General features: G+C 44.7%; 1 protein-coding gene across 1 annotated transcript; it reads right to left on the bottom strand.

Annotated features, from left to right (window-relative positions):
* Positions 1 to 56: 56 nt before the first annotated feature.
* On the bottom strand, positions 57 to 10,434 carry LOC102686592 (pituitary homeobox 3-like). The gene is made up of 3 exons (XM_006625540.3): positions 9,988 to 10,434; positions 3,916 to 4,154; positions 57 to 2,873 (listed from the first exon to the last, which is right to left on the bottom strand). Exons 1-3 carry the CDS (start codon positions 10,070 to 10,072, stop codon positions 2,400 to 2,402), a joined length of 798 nt encoding a protein of 265 aa, XP_006625603.2. The 5' UTR covers positions 10,073 to 10,434; the 3' UTR covers positions 57 to 2,399.
* Positions 10,435 to 11,520: the final 1,086 nt, after the last annotated feature.

Genomic DNA, 11,520 nt, shown 5'->3' with positions numbered 1-11,520 from the left:
TTAAGCCCCACGTTGTTTTAGACATATTTAATCACAAAAAGTAGCGGTATCTTGATCCTTGGGTTGGTCATATAATCCACCCCTCCATTTTTTCGCCCCTTTATCTATTACAGTATCCTAGGGGAGCAGGCAGGATGCATCCTGGAATGAACACTGACACTGACACAGACCCACCCTCACACCAGTGCCAGTTTTCCCAGAAGACAACTAAGCTACCAGTATGTCTTTGGACTGTGGAAGGAAACCGGAGCTCCCGGAGAAAACCCACACGTTTTCCATTTTTCAGTCATTTCACAAAGACTTATATTAACTTGTTCTGTTTTATTGGAATTTATCAAAACACAGTCTTTTGGTAACAAAGAAACAAGAGTCAAATACATATATTTTTTACAGCACCTTGGATACTGCCCAAGTAAGTTTGATGCACATTCAAAAATCTGGACAGACAGCCCTCAGCAGAATGAGTCAGGATGGTGCATTCAGCCACTGGCCCTGCCTGGACGATTCTCTGCATTTATTTACCCTCTGAGCGAAGACATTGGCCGGTTTGATATTTTTCCCTTACAAACCTCTCCACGTCAGGGGCTCTTGATCAAGTTCAAGAAGAAGAATGCCCCCGACCAGCATTAAATATAAAAGTATAAAAGAAAATAGAAATATACAGTATAACACTAATAAATAATGTCACTTTCTACTTAAGACACATACAGTAGAAGCTGCATTGCAAGCACTCAATAAAGCTTTTCATTGAGAGGATGGATCAGTTGAAGAAAAGATTGCTGTTGTTTCCTGTACCATGGACACAATGTTTCCAGATATCCATTGTTATTTTCTGGGGGGTGGGCACCCAGCCCCCAGTCCCAGAGTGACTGAGACCACATCTCGCTGAAGAGCTGGGCACCCCCCCCAGCCAAACTGGCAGAGCACTCACAGGAAGGCATGCAGGGTATTTTAATGGGTGATGAGGTAAAAAAACAACAACTTTTCTTTATTCCCTTGAGATTCCAAAATTAGAAATTGTTTCAGGCACATTTGTTTTCTTGAACGTACAAAACAATGTAAAGACATTCCAAACACTGCTGTGTTTTTTGGTTAGTCTTTGGTCTTGAAATGTTCTAAGTTAGCTTTATCTTCAGAAAATGGTACAATCTCTAGTAAAGAGCTTAACAGCAAGATAATTAAACCATGCAGCTCTTCAGTATTGAAGAATATTGTGCTTCAATCAACCCAGTTTCTGCTGGGATTAGTACTGAGTTGCGTGTTGAACTCCTGACATGGTAACCTGTTTAAACCTTTCAGTCCTGAGTTGAGCTGGCATTGATCTCCATAAGTATGTCAGCAGGATGTTGGCTTTTTTTGCCGCCAAAACCATTCATTAATACTAAATGAATGTATGAATGCTTTCCAAGTAGGGATTTCTGTCTATGATGACATTTTAAGGCAGTGATGGCCCTTTTTCAGTCTTTCCTTTGCTGAAGTAGAACCTGTCCAACCACAACCCCTGTTGAGCTGTAGATGAATCCAGCCTGTTGCTCAGATCTGTGGACATTAACTAATGTACAGTGTTCAGACCATGAAAAACAAGCTACAAATGCAAATCACCTTATCCGTATGGCTTATAGAGTCTAGTGCAGGAACTCACTGCGTAGTTACTTAATTTGGGATGTAATGTGGGACAGTGAAAAGCTGAGCTCTGCTGGTGGGCACGTTTCACCTCTACAGCGCTGGCTGTGTGATCTGTGTGAAGTCTGCCTTCCTTCATATTCGTCACGTTACACAAAGCGTGGTGGGAGTCTGGAACGGGCTACCCGGCCTTTCAGGAAACAGCTGGATGAGATCCTTGGTTCACTTAGCTGCCTGCAGCCAAACTAGCTAGACGGGCCAAGTCTTGGTTTATACACTTTGTGGGATTGCTGAAGCTCTGGCTCTGGTAACTGTGTGCCCTTCAGTAGCAGCCATGCTCTGCTTGTCAGCAGAGAGAGTGGAGAAGAAAGAGAGAGAGAGGTGGAGATGGAATACTGAGCTACACAGCTAGAGCAAGACATTTTCTCACTTAGAATGGTGAGAATGGAGGGCGGAGACCCCCTGTGCTCTGAATAGTGGCACATACTCCATCTAAACCGAATGACATCCCGGGAAATCGGGAAAGATATAAAAAGAGGTTCCTCTCAGCTGCCATACTGTTTCTAATAACTGAGCTGTCATCAGCTTGTACACAGCACCAGTCCCTGCAGGACTCAAGGAAAAAAGTATGACAGAATCTTGTTTTTGGACTCAAAACAAGTGATTTTTACATTCATTTAGTGGCACATACAGCAAGTCATCCAAATTCCTTCATGTGCGCCTACATGTTTGTTTTCACTGTTTCTCATCTCTGGGCCTCCCGGAGCAGGTCAGGGTTAGACAGGCCGGTCCATACGGTACTCGCAGTGCCCCGGGCTGGGGCTGGGAATCGGCCCATAGGAAAAGGCTGAGCCAGGCTGTTTGGATCGGAACCGCGGGTCAGACAGGCAGGTCTCCCTTAGGAGGAAGTGGGGCTGGGAAGGGCAGTAAGAGGGCGAGGACACAGCTGGGGGGCTGCTGAGGGGGTCCAGACTGGACGGGACGGAATCTGGCATCAGTGGCACTGCGGAGAGGGAGGGGGGTGGTTGCGGAGATGGGCTCAGGTGGCCGACAGGGCTGAAGAAAGGGTACCCCCCTTTGGGGGGCAGTGCTTTGGGTCCCCAGCTGCCATAAGAGGGGTACCCCGAGTACACATCCTCATACGGGGAGAGCAGCCCCCCTAGCGGTGGTCCCAGGCCTGGCTTGCACATGTCTGCGGGCATGTGGCGCTCTTTCTTGCGCCATTTGGCTCGCCGGTTCTTGAACCACACCTGGAGAGACACACAGGGAGAGAAGACGAGACCATGAAGCAACCGGGAGGAAGAAAGGACCCCCCGACACCAACGAGGAACTGGGAACCCTCTCATTGAAGTGTGGCTGCCAGCCCTAACACCGTGCAGGGTCAGACGCAGACTGTCATGCAGAAGGTTGAGTCTTTCTGGGGTTGTCTTGAGAACTAAAGTACTGGAGGAAACAGGACAATTTTTTGTGTGGGGAGAGAAGAGGTACTTGTACTACCCAGCCAACCTGCTTTCCTGCAGCTGTCAGCTGCAATCTTCTCCCTCTGACACACCATGTCTGCGGCCATGCAGCTGTGCAGTCCTTGGCAACAATATTAATATGCATGATAGAAATTTCCGTCTTATCTATCAATACTGTTCAAGAAACTCACTGGTGCCCTGTGGTGATGTGTCCCGTATGGAACCACAGTTTGTAGGGTAGCCTTTCACTTAACGACAGCCAATTTAAAATCCAAAGGGTTTATTCCCCCTAGGGCAGGAGAGAACAGGGACTCTGGTCTTGGAAAATTAAAGACTGTGGGCTCAAAACCTGAGCGAGGCACTGTTGTTGTAGCCGTGAGCAATGTTCGTCACTCAAATCTCTCCAGTATAATCCCCTGATGTATAAATCGGTAAATTTGGATAAAAGCATCAGCCAGATAAGTTAATAACAATAGACATTCAAATGTATGAGCTGGGATGGGCAACTCCAGTCATTGAAAGCCCTGGTGTCCTTTGGCGTTAGTCCCATCTCTAAATTGGAATTACAGATCAAATCGAGGGCTTGGTTTAAACTCAACCAGCTGCCCAGAACAGCTGCCAGACCTGCTGGACTCCCTTCCCCGGGGACTGAAGACCGAAAGAGTGGCCCTGCGAGAGCACGGGCGTCTCGCTGGCCTTTCAGGCTGCAATGGCGTCTCCCGATGGGGAAGGGGGGCACCCGGGTGAGCTGACGGCTCGCGTTCGGGCAAGCGGCTCGCGCGATTCGAGATGGCTCTGTGCTCCTTGCGGCGGCAGGCTGGCCGTGGCTCACCCGCACGCGGGGCTCGGTCAGGTTGGTCCAGCTGGCGATCTCCTCGCGGATGCTCAGGTCCGGGTAGCGGTTCCGCTGGAAGGTGGCCTCCAGCTCCTGCAGTTGCTGGCTGGTGAAGTGGGTCCGCTGGCGCCGATGCTTCCTCTCCAGCCGGGCGGCGCCGGAGAGCGCGGGCCCCAGCGCCTCCTCGCTGCTGGACTCCGAGCCCGAGCGGACCCGCAGGCTGCCCGCGGCCGCGGCTGGAGAGCGACAGGCGGGAACGTTAGAGCACAAGGCAGGTCACGAACCCGAGGAAGGAGGACGGTGCAGCCATTCTCGCCTGTTTGGTAGCTAGCAGGTGACTGATCCAAAGGTCTCCACTAGCCTTTTCTTCAAAGACGCCAGGGTCTCACCTTCAGCAACAAGGCTGGGCAGCTCGTACCACACTCTCACCCCTCTTTGTGTAAAGATCTGCCTGCTGTCCTGACCGGAGGATCTCATCCAGCTGTGTCCTGATCGAAGCCAGGGTCTAGGCTTCAATTGCATGGCTGGGCAGCGCGTTCCAGACTCCCACCCCCCTTTGTGTAAAGAACTGCCTTCTGTTCTTGGTTTTTTAATGCTCTGAGGACTTATAATAATGTAACAGTTCCCCTCTGGATGAGACCCTTGGCCACACAGGCTAGAATGCTCAAACTAAAAATATTGTTTATAATAAGTCTAAGTCATTTTCTAGGATAAGAGAGCTGATATAATTGTGCTAACTGTGGTTCCTATAGAGACTAATTATTTGGTTCCTGTACTAATTATGTATCTGGGTTGCTATAGCAACATGTGCCTGTTTATTGCCTAGTTCCAATGGGTAATCGTTTAGTTCCTGTCCTGCCTATAGGTGCCTTGAGTTTTATGGCCCTGTATTGTTCATATTTCCCCTCCTATTATCAATTTTATTTCAATACATTAGGATCCAAATGCAACAGATGAGAAACAGAGCATTAAGTAACAACGGATTTGGTCATGTCACGCTTTTATTGGACACAACTGGGTTGCCTGACCAGAAAAAGTCGTCCTGCTTGACGAGGAAACATCTCTGCGATGAAACTGGTGTCTGCGCAGGACTCCTCGTCGACAAGGTCACTTAGGGCTAACACTTCAAAACAACGGCCGCAGACCGCACAGCGCAAAGCGGCAAAACTGGGCCGGCGCCGCGTACTTTCCTGTCTCCCGAGTATTACTGAACCCCAACCTCAGCACGGCGGTCCCAGGAACTCTAATCGACATCACGAGTCGGAGGAAGTTTCTTAAAATAATAAAGGGCCGTTCTGATTGTAATTACTATTGTAATTGTTGTTCTTCGCGTCGGATTTTTTCCCGAAGGCCTACCGACCAACAGGCCGGAGCAGAGCGTGACGGGAAAATATACGCTATATTATACGCTTATCAAACCCTCGATGGAAAGAATCAAAGCGCAACAGACTGGTTTATTTTATTGTTAAAATGCGTTTAATGGCCCTTCATAGCGCAATAAAAATATTATTTCAAGATGGTTTTTGAAACTGAAAAGGTTCCAGGGCAGGTCTGGCTATTTCTGTCAGAAAGAACAGAAAATACGATCGTAACACGTGGTTCGAGAGAGGTTTTCGGAAATAAGACATAAAGTAATGGTGTTAAGTTTTATCAGACTGACGGAAAAATGGACTTGTAAAAATCCGTCCATTCCAAGCCCGAAATCAAAATAATATTTTAATTTGCAGCAAACAGAAGTAAAATACGTTTCTGAACCCGCAAACGAAACGAAGATTCGTTCGAGATCCCGAAAGCGTGTTCAAGAGTTCCGATAAACAGACGTCCTGAATCTCGCTCGTTTCCAAGGGAACAATAAAAAGGATAAATTAATATTAAATGTTGCACTTCTCCAGCATGCCATACTCTCGAAGTTTCGGTTATGTACAGAAATGTTTCCCATCTCCCACGTATCGAAATTGAAATTTTCTTCCTATCGGTATTAGGTTAACTTCGGTTTTGCGAAACGCCGCGGAATAAAACTTGTACTTTTTGCTGTTGGCGCTACTGTACTGCGGCTAAGGTGTACAGTCTCTACCACAGACCAAAAAAAAAAAATCAGTTGGGCTCGTTTATTAAAAAAAGCAGGAATGGGGGCGTAGTCTGTGGATTTTTTCACATAATTAGAGAAAATAGCTGTAAGGGAGGGAGATTATACATGTGTATCAGGAAACGCGGCTTGATGTGTAAATACCTTTATTAGAGCTCATCTCCAGCAACTTCCTCGCCAGCACGTTTCTGAGTAAAACACAACTTAAAAAATTACCGAACCTAACGATTGTTGGCGCCTTTCAGACAGACGCATTTAACCAGTCAGCCCCCTTTCTTTTCATCTGCTTTTACTTTATAATATCCACCGAATATACATGAGGACCAGACCCACATACCCATGAAATCTCCGTAGAATCGTAGACTTTGCTACGAGTGATTAACGGGGCTGTTTCAGTTATACATCACAAGAGGATTTAGTAAATGACCGAATGAAGAAGAAGAATAAATGATTGCTGTACGAAAAAATAATAAACTATGTAATAAAAGGCATTCTTTTCTGGTCGTTGTAGACTATTTTTTTTAAGTAGTGTGGAAAGAGAAGTTTGTGTTATGAATACGAAAGGCAAACGGAGAAATACTTCAGAAATACGTCTCTACATGTCTAACAAGAACTGACAAAATTATTTAAAAGCTGTCATTTAAACGTACAGTAACTCCGTTCGCCTGCTTCAAAGACCAAGTGCTAAATAGTGTGCCGCAAATCAAGACTTACAGACGATACTAAATTACCTTTAAATGTTTTTTTATTTTAACACTCATTCTTGTACACACAGTACAGTGCTATAATAAAACATTCAGACGGGTTTGTTTTCTGTTGCAATACACTTAATTTTAAACTCTTAATCGTGATTCTATTGTGCACGTTACTGTAGGCCTGAAGGTTTGAAGTCTTCTAAATATAGGGTTTCATACCCTCCTCTTTCAGGCACTGATATTGAAAGTTTTGTTTTTAAGTAGCCGCATGCAATTTTAAACAATTCATTTACCACACGATCTACCGAAACAGGAGTATTGTCAAAACTGAACAAGTGACCATTTAGAACAAATTAACGTTTATGCCTGATTTTTCACAGAGAAATGTTTCCATTATGGGCCTTATAAAAAAGTTATTTCAGAATATTATTTAGGTTGTTATCTTAATAATAACAACAAATTAAAGATCCAGCATGCCATGTAGATAACAACACTATAATACATGTACGGTGAGTTTTTATAGTTTTTCTTTTTAAGTTACAGCTGCTTCAGGGAGAGAATTATATCCAGGCAAGGAATTTATTTGGTGTGTACCAGAGAGAGCTTTCTGTTTAAAGAAAATACTGTTGTTTTTTTCATTTTAAACTAATTTCACCTGCGGTGTCCAAAAAAAAGATACATCTCAGATACATTGTATGTCAGCATTAACAACAGTAGCTTAAAATAAAAATGATTGGCCATTTTCTTTTCAAAGATAACAGTGCTGATGGGACAGGGTCCTCCAAACTGCGTTTATTTTTTTTAAGATAAATATATTGAATGCAGTAATGATCACTTTGTTACCCATTTTATATTATTTTTCTTTTCTTCGGTAACATTTCGATCTGGTAACCTGGTCAGTCGTGGACGCACAATGTGAAGGTTTCAAACTATCTATTACTCGGTACTGAGGACAGAAACACGCATTCGACAACAGCCCGATGGCATTATTATAATTTAAAGTTGCACACTATATCTAATATAAAGCAATACGTTCTGAGGGTCTTTTTTTTGCATTATTTGTCCACGGCGGACAAATGGTCACCTTGCGTTTAAACGAGGCCAACGCGTTTAAAAAGAAAAAGATTCAATTTATTTGCACGCGTGTTAAAACATCGTGAAAAAAAAACCCATTGTTCTGGGGAGCCTGGCCTTCAACCGCGACATTTTTTTTTCACGTTTGAATCCAGCCTGAATTATGCGAACACTTTAAAAATGTAAAATAAGAATGATACTCGTTTTTGCGACCGGACATCCCGGCCCTGTGTGAGAAAGCCCTCAGCGCCAGCACATATCGCACCGGCTCCCTGTGAAATTCAGAGTTGCTTGTGAACTTCTCCTGCTTAGGGATAAAATCCTCCACGGGCCTGATTCCAGGTTATTTACGGGCATTTCTTGCGGCTACGCGACTATAGGCCAAAAACTCGATCCGAGATTTTAACGACGGACAGCGCGCGCTCGGCGCCGTCTCTGAAACCCGCTTCTCGAATTCGATGCCTCGCCAGCGGTTCCAATTCCTCACCTCTTTTCACCACAACCTTTAATACCAATTAACGCCAATTACCAACCCTAAATACCAATTACAACATTTAATACAGCCCCTAATTTAACTTCACTCGCGTTTTTACTGAGTCAAGGTGCTGTTTTTTCTTCTTTTTTTGGGGTGTTATTTCAAATAATGTACATTGCTTTGAGTCTCTTCAAAAACCGCTGGTGTTTGTCATTGTACCCGGCGATTCTTACTGTTGTTAGGAGTCGTTACGTTGATGGATCTTACTGTGTAAATGTATTGGTGGTGTTATTATTGGTAACCAAGAGCTGTGTTAAAAACATACACAGGGTATCGGTTTGTTAATTGCCATTGTATAATCCCTTTCTTACGACATTACTTGAACACACCGCGCCTCGAAATAAAATAACCGAACATTTTCGGCGCTTGATCTGCCTTACCTTACCCAGTATCCTTCAAATCTCCATGCCAAGACATTTCAATTCCAGCAACTACTGTATTGTTGTGCATTTGATAAATAAACTTTGATTGATTGTTTGATTGATGCGAGGCGCACAATGCGGCATCGGCACCGAGGGCTTGAAAAACTAACGCTCAATAACACATCGCATCGCGCCCTTCTCTCTCGGCCATGGTTCCTACAGAAGGTTTGTGCCTGCGAAGGAGAGGGAGAGGGGATAATATTCGAGTCGGACCAGTTCGGCAGCTCTTGGAACATTGGGCAGACGCTCCGCCATTCACGTGCAGCATTGCAGAACCCGGTGCTGGAGAGATTCCCACCCAGAGAGCAAACACGCTCCGAGAGCAGCCTGCGCAGAAAAATTGCGGAATGATAACAATGTCCGACTCACTTTCTTTTAAACAAAAAAAAAACCGCACGCAGTTTAACATTAATATCGCGAGCGTAATCGATTTTTTTTTAGTGTTGTCCCTTCTGTCAAGGACAGCGATACAGACTGAGGTGTACACGCGTCTTTCGTATGTCATGTATTATTATTATTATTATTATTATTATTATTATTATTATTATTATGAGTAGTAGTGGTATTAGTTGTTGTTGTTGCTGCTGTTTTAGTGACCCATAATGAGGTTACTAGTTCTGTTTGTTATTTCTGTCTTTAAAATCTTTAAACTCTTAACTTGAACCGGCTAACAAGACTCGGCTAAGATCGATCGGTCTTTTTATTTGGTATTTGGTATATAACACGTTTTTTTACATGAACCACGTATAATCAATGATCCCAAAGAAGCTAAAATGCACTTTTGCTTTCAGAAACGAAAAATGTCACAACATTATGAAAATCCACATGAACAGAAAGGTCACGGCTATTTTTTTAATTACGGAATGATCATCCATCAGCGTTTCGAAGCCTCTAGCACAGTGGACGACAGCAGTTTTGAACTTTTTTTTTGCAATTAAAGAGGTTTGATAGGATACGGCTCGTGTTCGGGAGGCTCGTTCTGCGCCTACTTACAGAACTTGACTTTGTTGTACAAGTGCTTTGCGTTCATGTGACGTTCAAAGTGCCTGCAAAGTTAAATAATGGATTTAAAAAAAATCAAACTCGTTTTACTCTACACACTTATAGAGAGACAAATGCAAGTATTCATGCTATCGCCGTGTGAAAGCCATGCATATGACGCGGTTTTGCTCTTTTATGAATTAGATGTCTTTCCCAGACCCGCGGCTAGTGTCTAGTGTTGTTCTGAACGCAGAAGGAATTCTTGTTTTACCTTACCTCCGTTTTTAGCAGTGGGGATACCAGATAAATCCCTCAAGTCCACAGCGACATCATTCTCCGCCAGATTCACAGCAGCCATCATAAAAAAAAGATAATGATGCTAACTGCCAATCAAATGAATATCCAAAACACAGTCTGTGTTGACGTTTTTTTTTAACCTGACACGGAATTCGTGAAGCCGAAGCGATCCCGTCCCCGTGCGTGAAGCCAATGAATAGGGAAAGAGGTGACGGCACATCAAAAAGAGAGATATTTGGAAACTTCCCTAAGGTTCCTATGAGGAACACACGCGGGTCACCGGTTAGGAGCCGCGAGCAGCCGCCAGGTGTCGGAACGTCTCGTCCGGCGTGACTCGTCTACCCAGCTCGCCCTCGGAATCGCTGCTCTGAGCTCCGCACCCGAGCCGGGTTCGGTGAGACCGAAACACAGCGCGAAGACAGGAGAAATCTCTCGCGGCACCCAGCCTGGAAAGGGGGCGGGGTGGTCGGACCTAGTATTGACTGACGCTTTGCCAAACTGGAATGCCAACTATAGGGATTGGTTCGGCGAGAGCGCACAGGAGGGGAACTCCCTGTCCCTAATCTGGAAAAGTCACGGCACGGCTGGCCAAGGCTCGGTACAAAGAAGGAGTGTGATGACGAGGATGAAAAAATCACCTTTCGCAGAATATGACCTGAAAGCACCTACAATGAGAAAGCTTCTCCTTACACAGTGATGTCCGTGAACACAGTGATGTTTTAGCTGGCATAAAACCGCCAAACTGAAAAAAAAAAAACATTTCATATTGTGTGCGAACCTTTCCTATAAAAATCCTATTTTAATTCACCAGTGATTTTTAATTATGTTAGCACTTGTGTTGTTGTTTTTTTAATGCCAGTTTCTCAAAAGCACCAAGTCAAAGAGTCGCCTTGGTACAGAGGGATGACCATATCATATCCAGTACACTGCAAGTATTTTCCTTTATTCATCACGAAAACACTGCACCATCGTGACCGGGGACCCTATGCTATAGGAGGTTAAGCTGAGGTCCTGCTTTGGCATAGAAGATGCCCCCTGTACTGTATGGCAAGAGCCATTCCATATGACTGATAACTCAGCTTCTGTGGGTTTAAAAACCAGATGGGACTCTGCTCTTGGACTCAGGAGCTATGGGCATCACCCAAATTGTTTAGGGCAAAATAACCAATAAATTAAATCGCTGGACAATTATACAAGGAAAATGGAATCCCAGTGTCTTGGTTCAATTCCACTGAGTGTAGAATCTGCCCTTCCTGTTTCTCCCATAATGCAGCTGGCGAAGTCTCCTCTCTCCAGCGCCCTGGTCTGGCGCGGAGAGGGGCCGCTGGCGCGGGATACCCGGGTGGGTGGGGTATTTCAGTGGTTGGGTGAAGTAGGGCCCCTCGTACAGTATGTGTAACAGCTGTAGGGATCCTTAGGGGTGAAACCGCTATTTAAAAGCAGGTTTTACTCTTAATAACAGTAGGTGAGGGCTATATGGTGTGTAGTGTAATTTGCGGATTTGTGACTGAA

This window comes from Lepisosteus oculatus, chromosome 2 (genome assembly GCF_040954835.1).
Source record: "Lepisosteus oculatus isolate fLepOcu1 chromosome 2, fLepOcu1.hap2, whole genome shotgun sequence".
NCBI lineage: Eukaryota > Metazoa > Chordata > Actinopteri > Semionotiformes > Lepisosteidae > Lepisosteus > Lepisosteus oculatus.
The sequence above is the reverse complement of the archived record's forward strand: the minus strand, read 5'-3'. Positions and strand labels throughout refer to the sequence as shown.

What these genes read in the sequence shown, in the direction of transcription:
- LOC102686592 (XM_006625540.3), bottom strand. Translation starts at nt 10,072, where the DNA reads ATGATGGCTGCTGTGAATCTGGCGGAGAATGATGTCGCTGTGGACTTG. An exon ending in CCCCACTGCTAAAAACGGAG is followed by an intron (nt 4,155 to 9,987) that starts GTAAGGTAAAAC and finishes GTCGCTCTCCAG; the next exon opens with CCGCGGCCGCGGGCAGCCTG. An exon ending in TGACCGAGCCCCGCGTGCGG is followed by an intron (nt 2,874 to 3,915) that starts GTGAGCCACGGC and finishes GTGTCTCTCCAG; the next exon opens with GTGTGGTTCAAGAACCGGCG.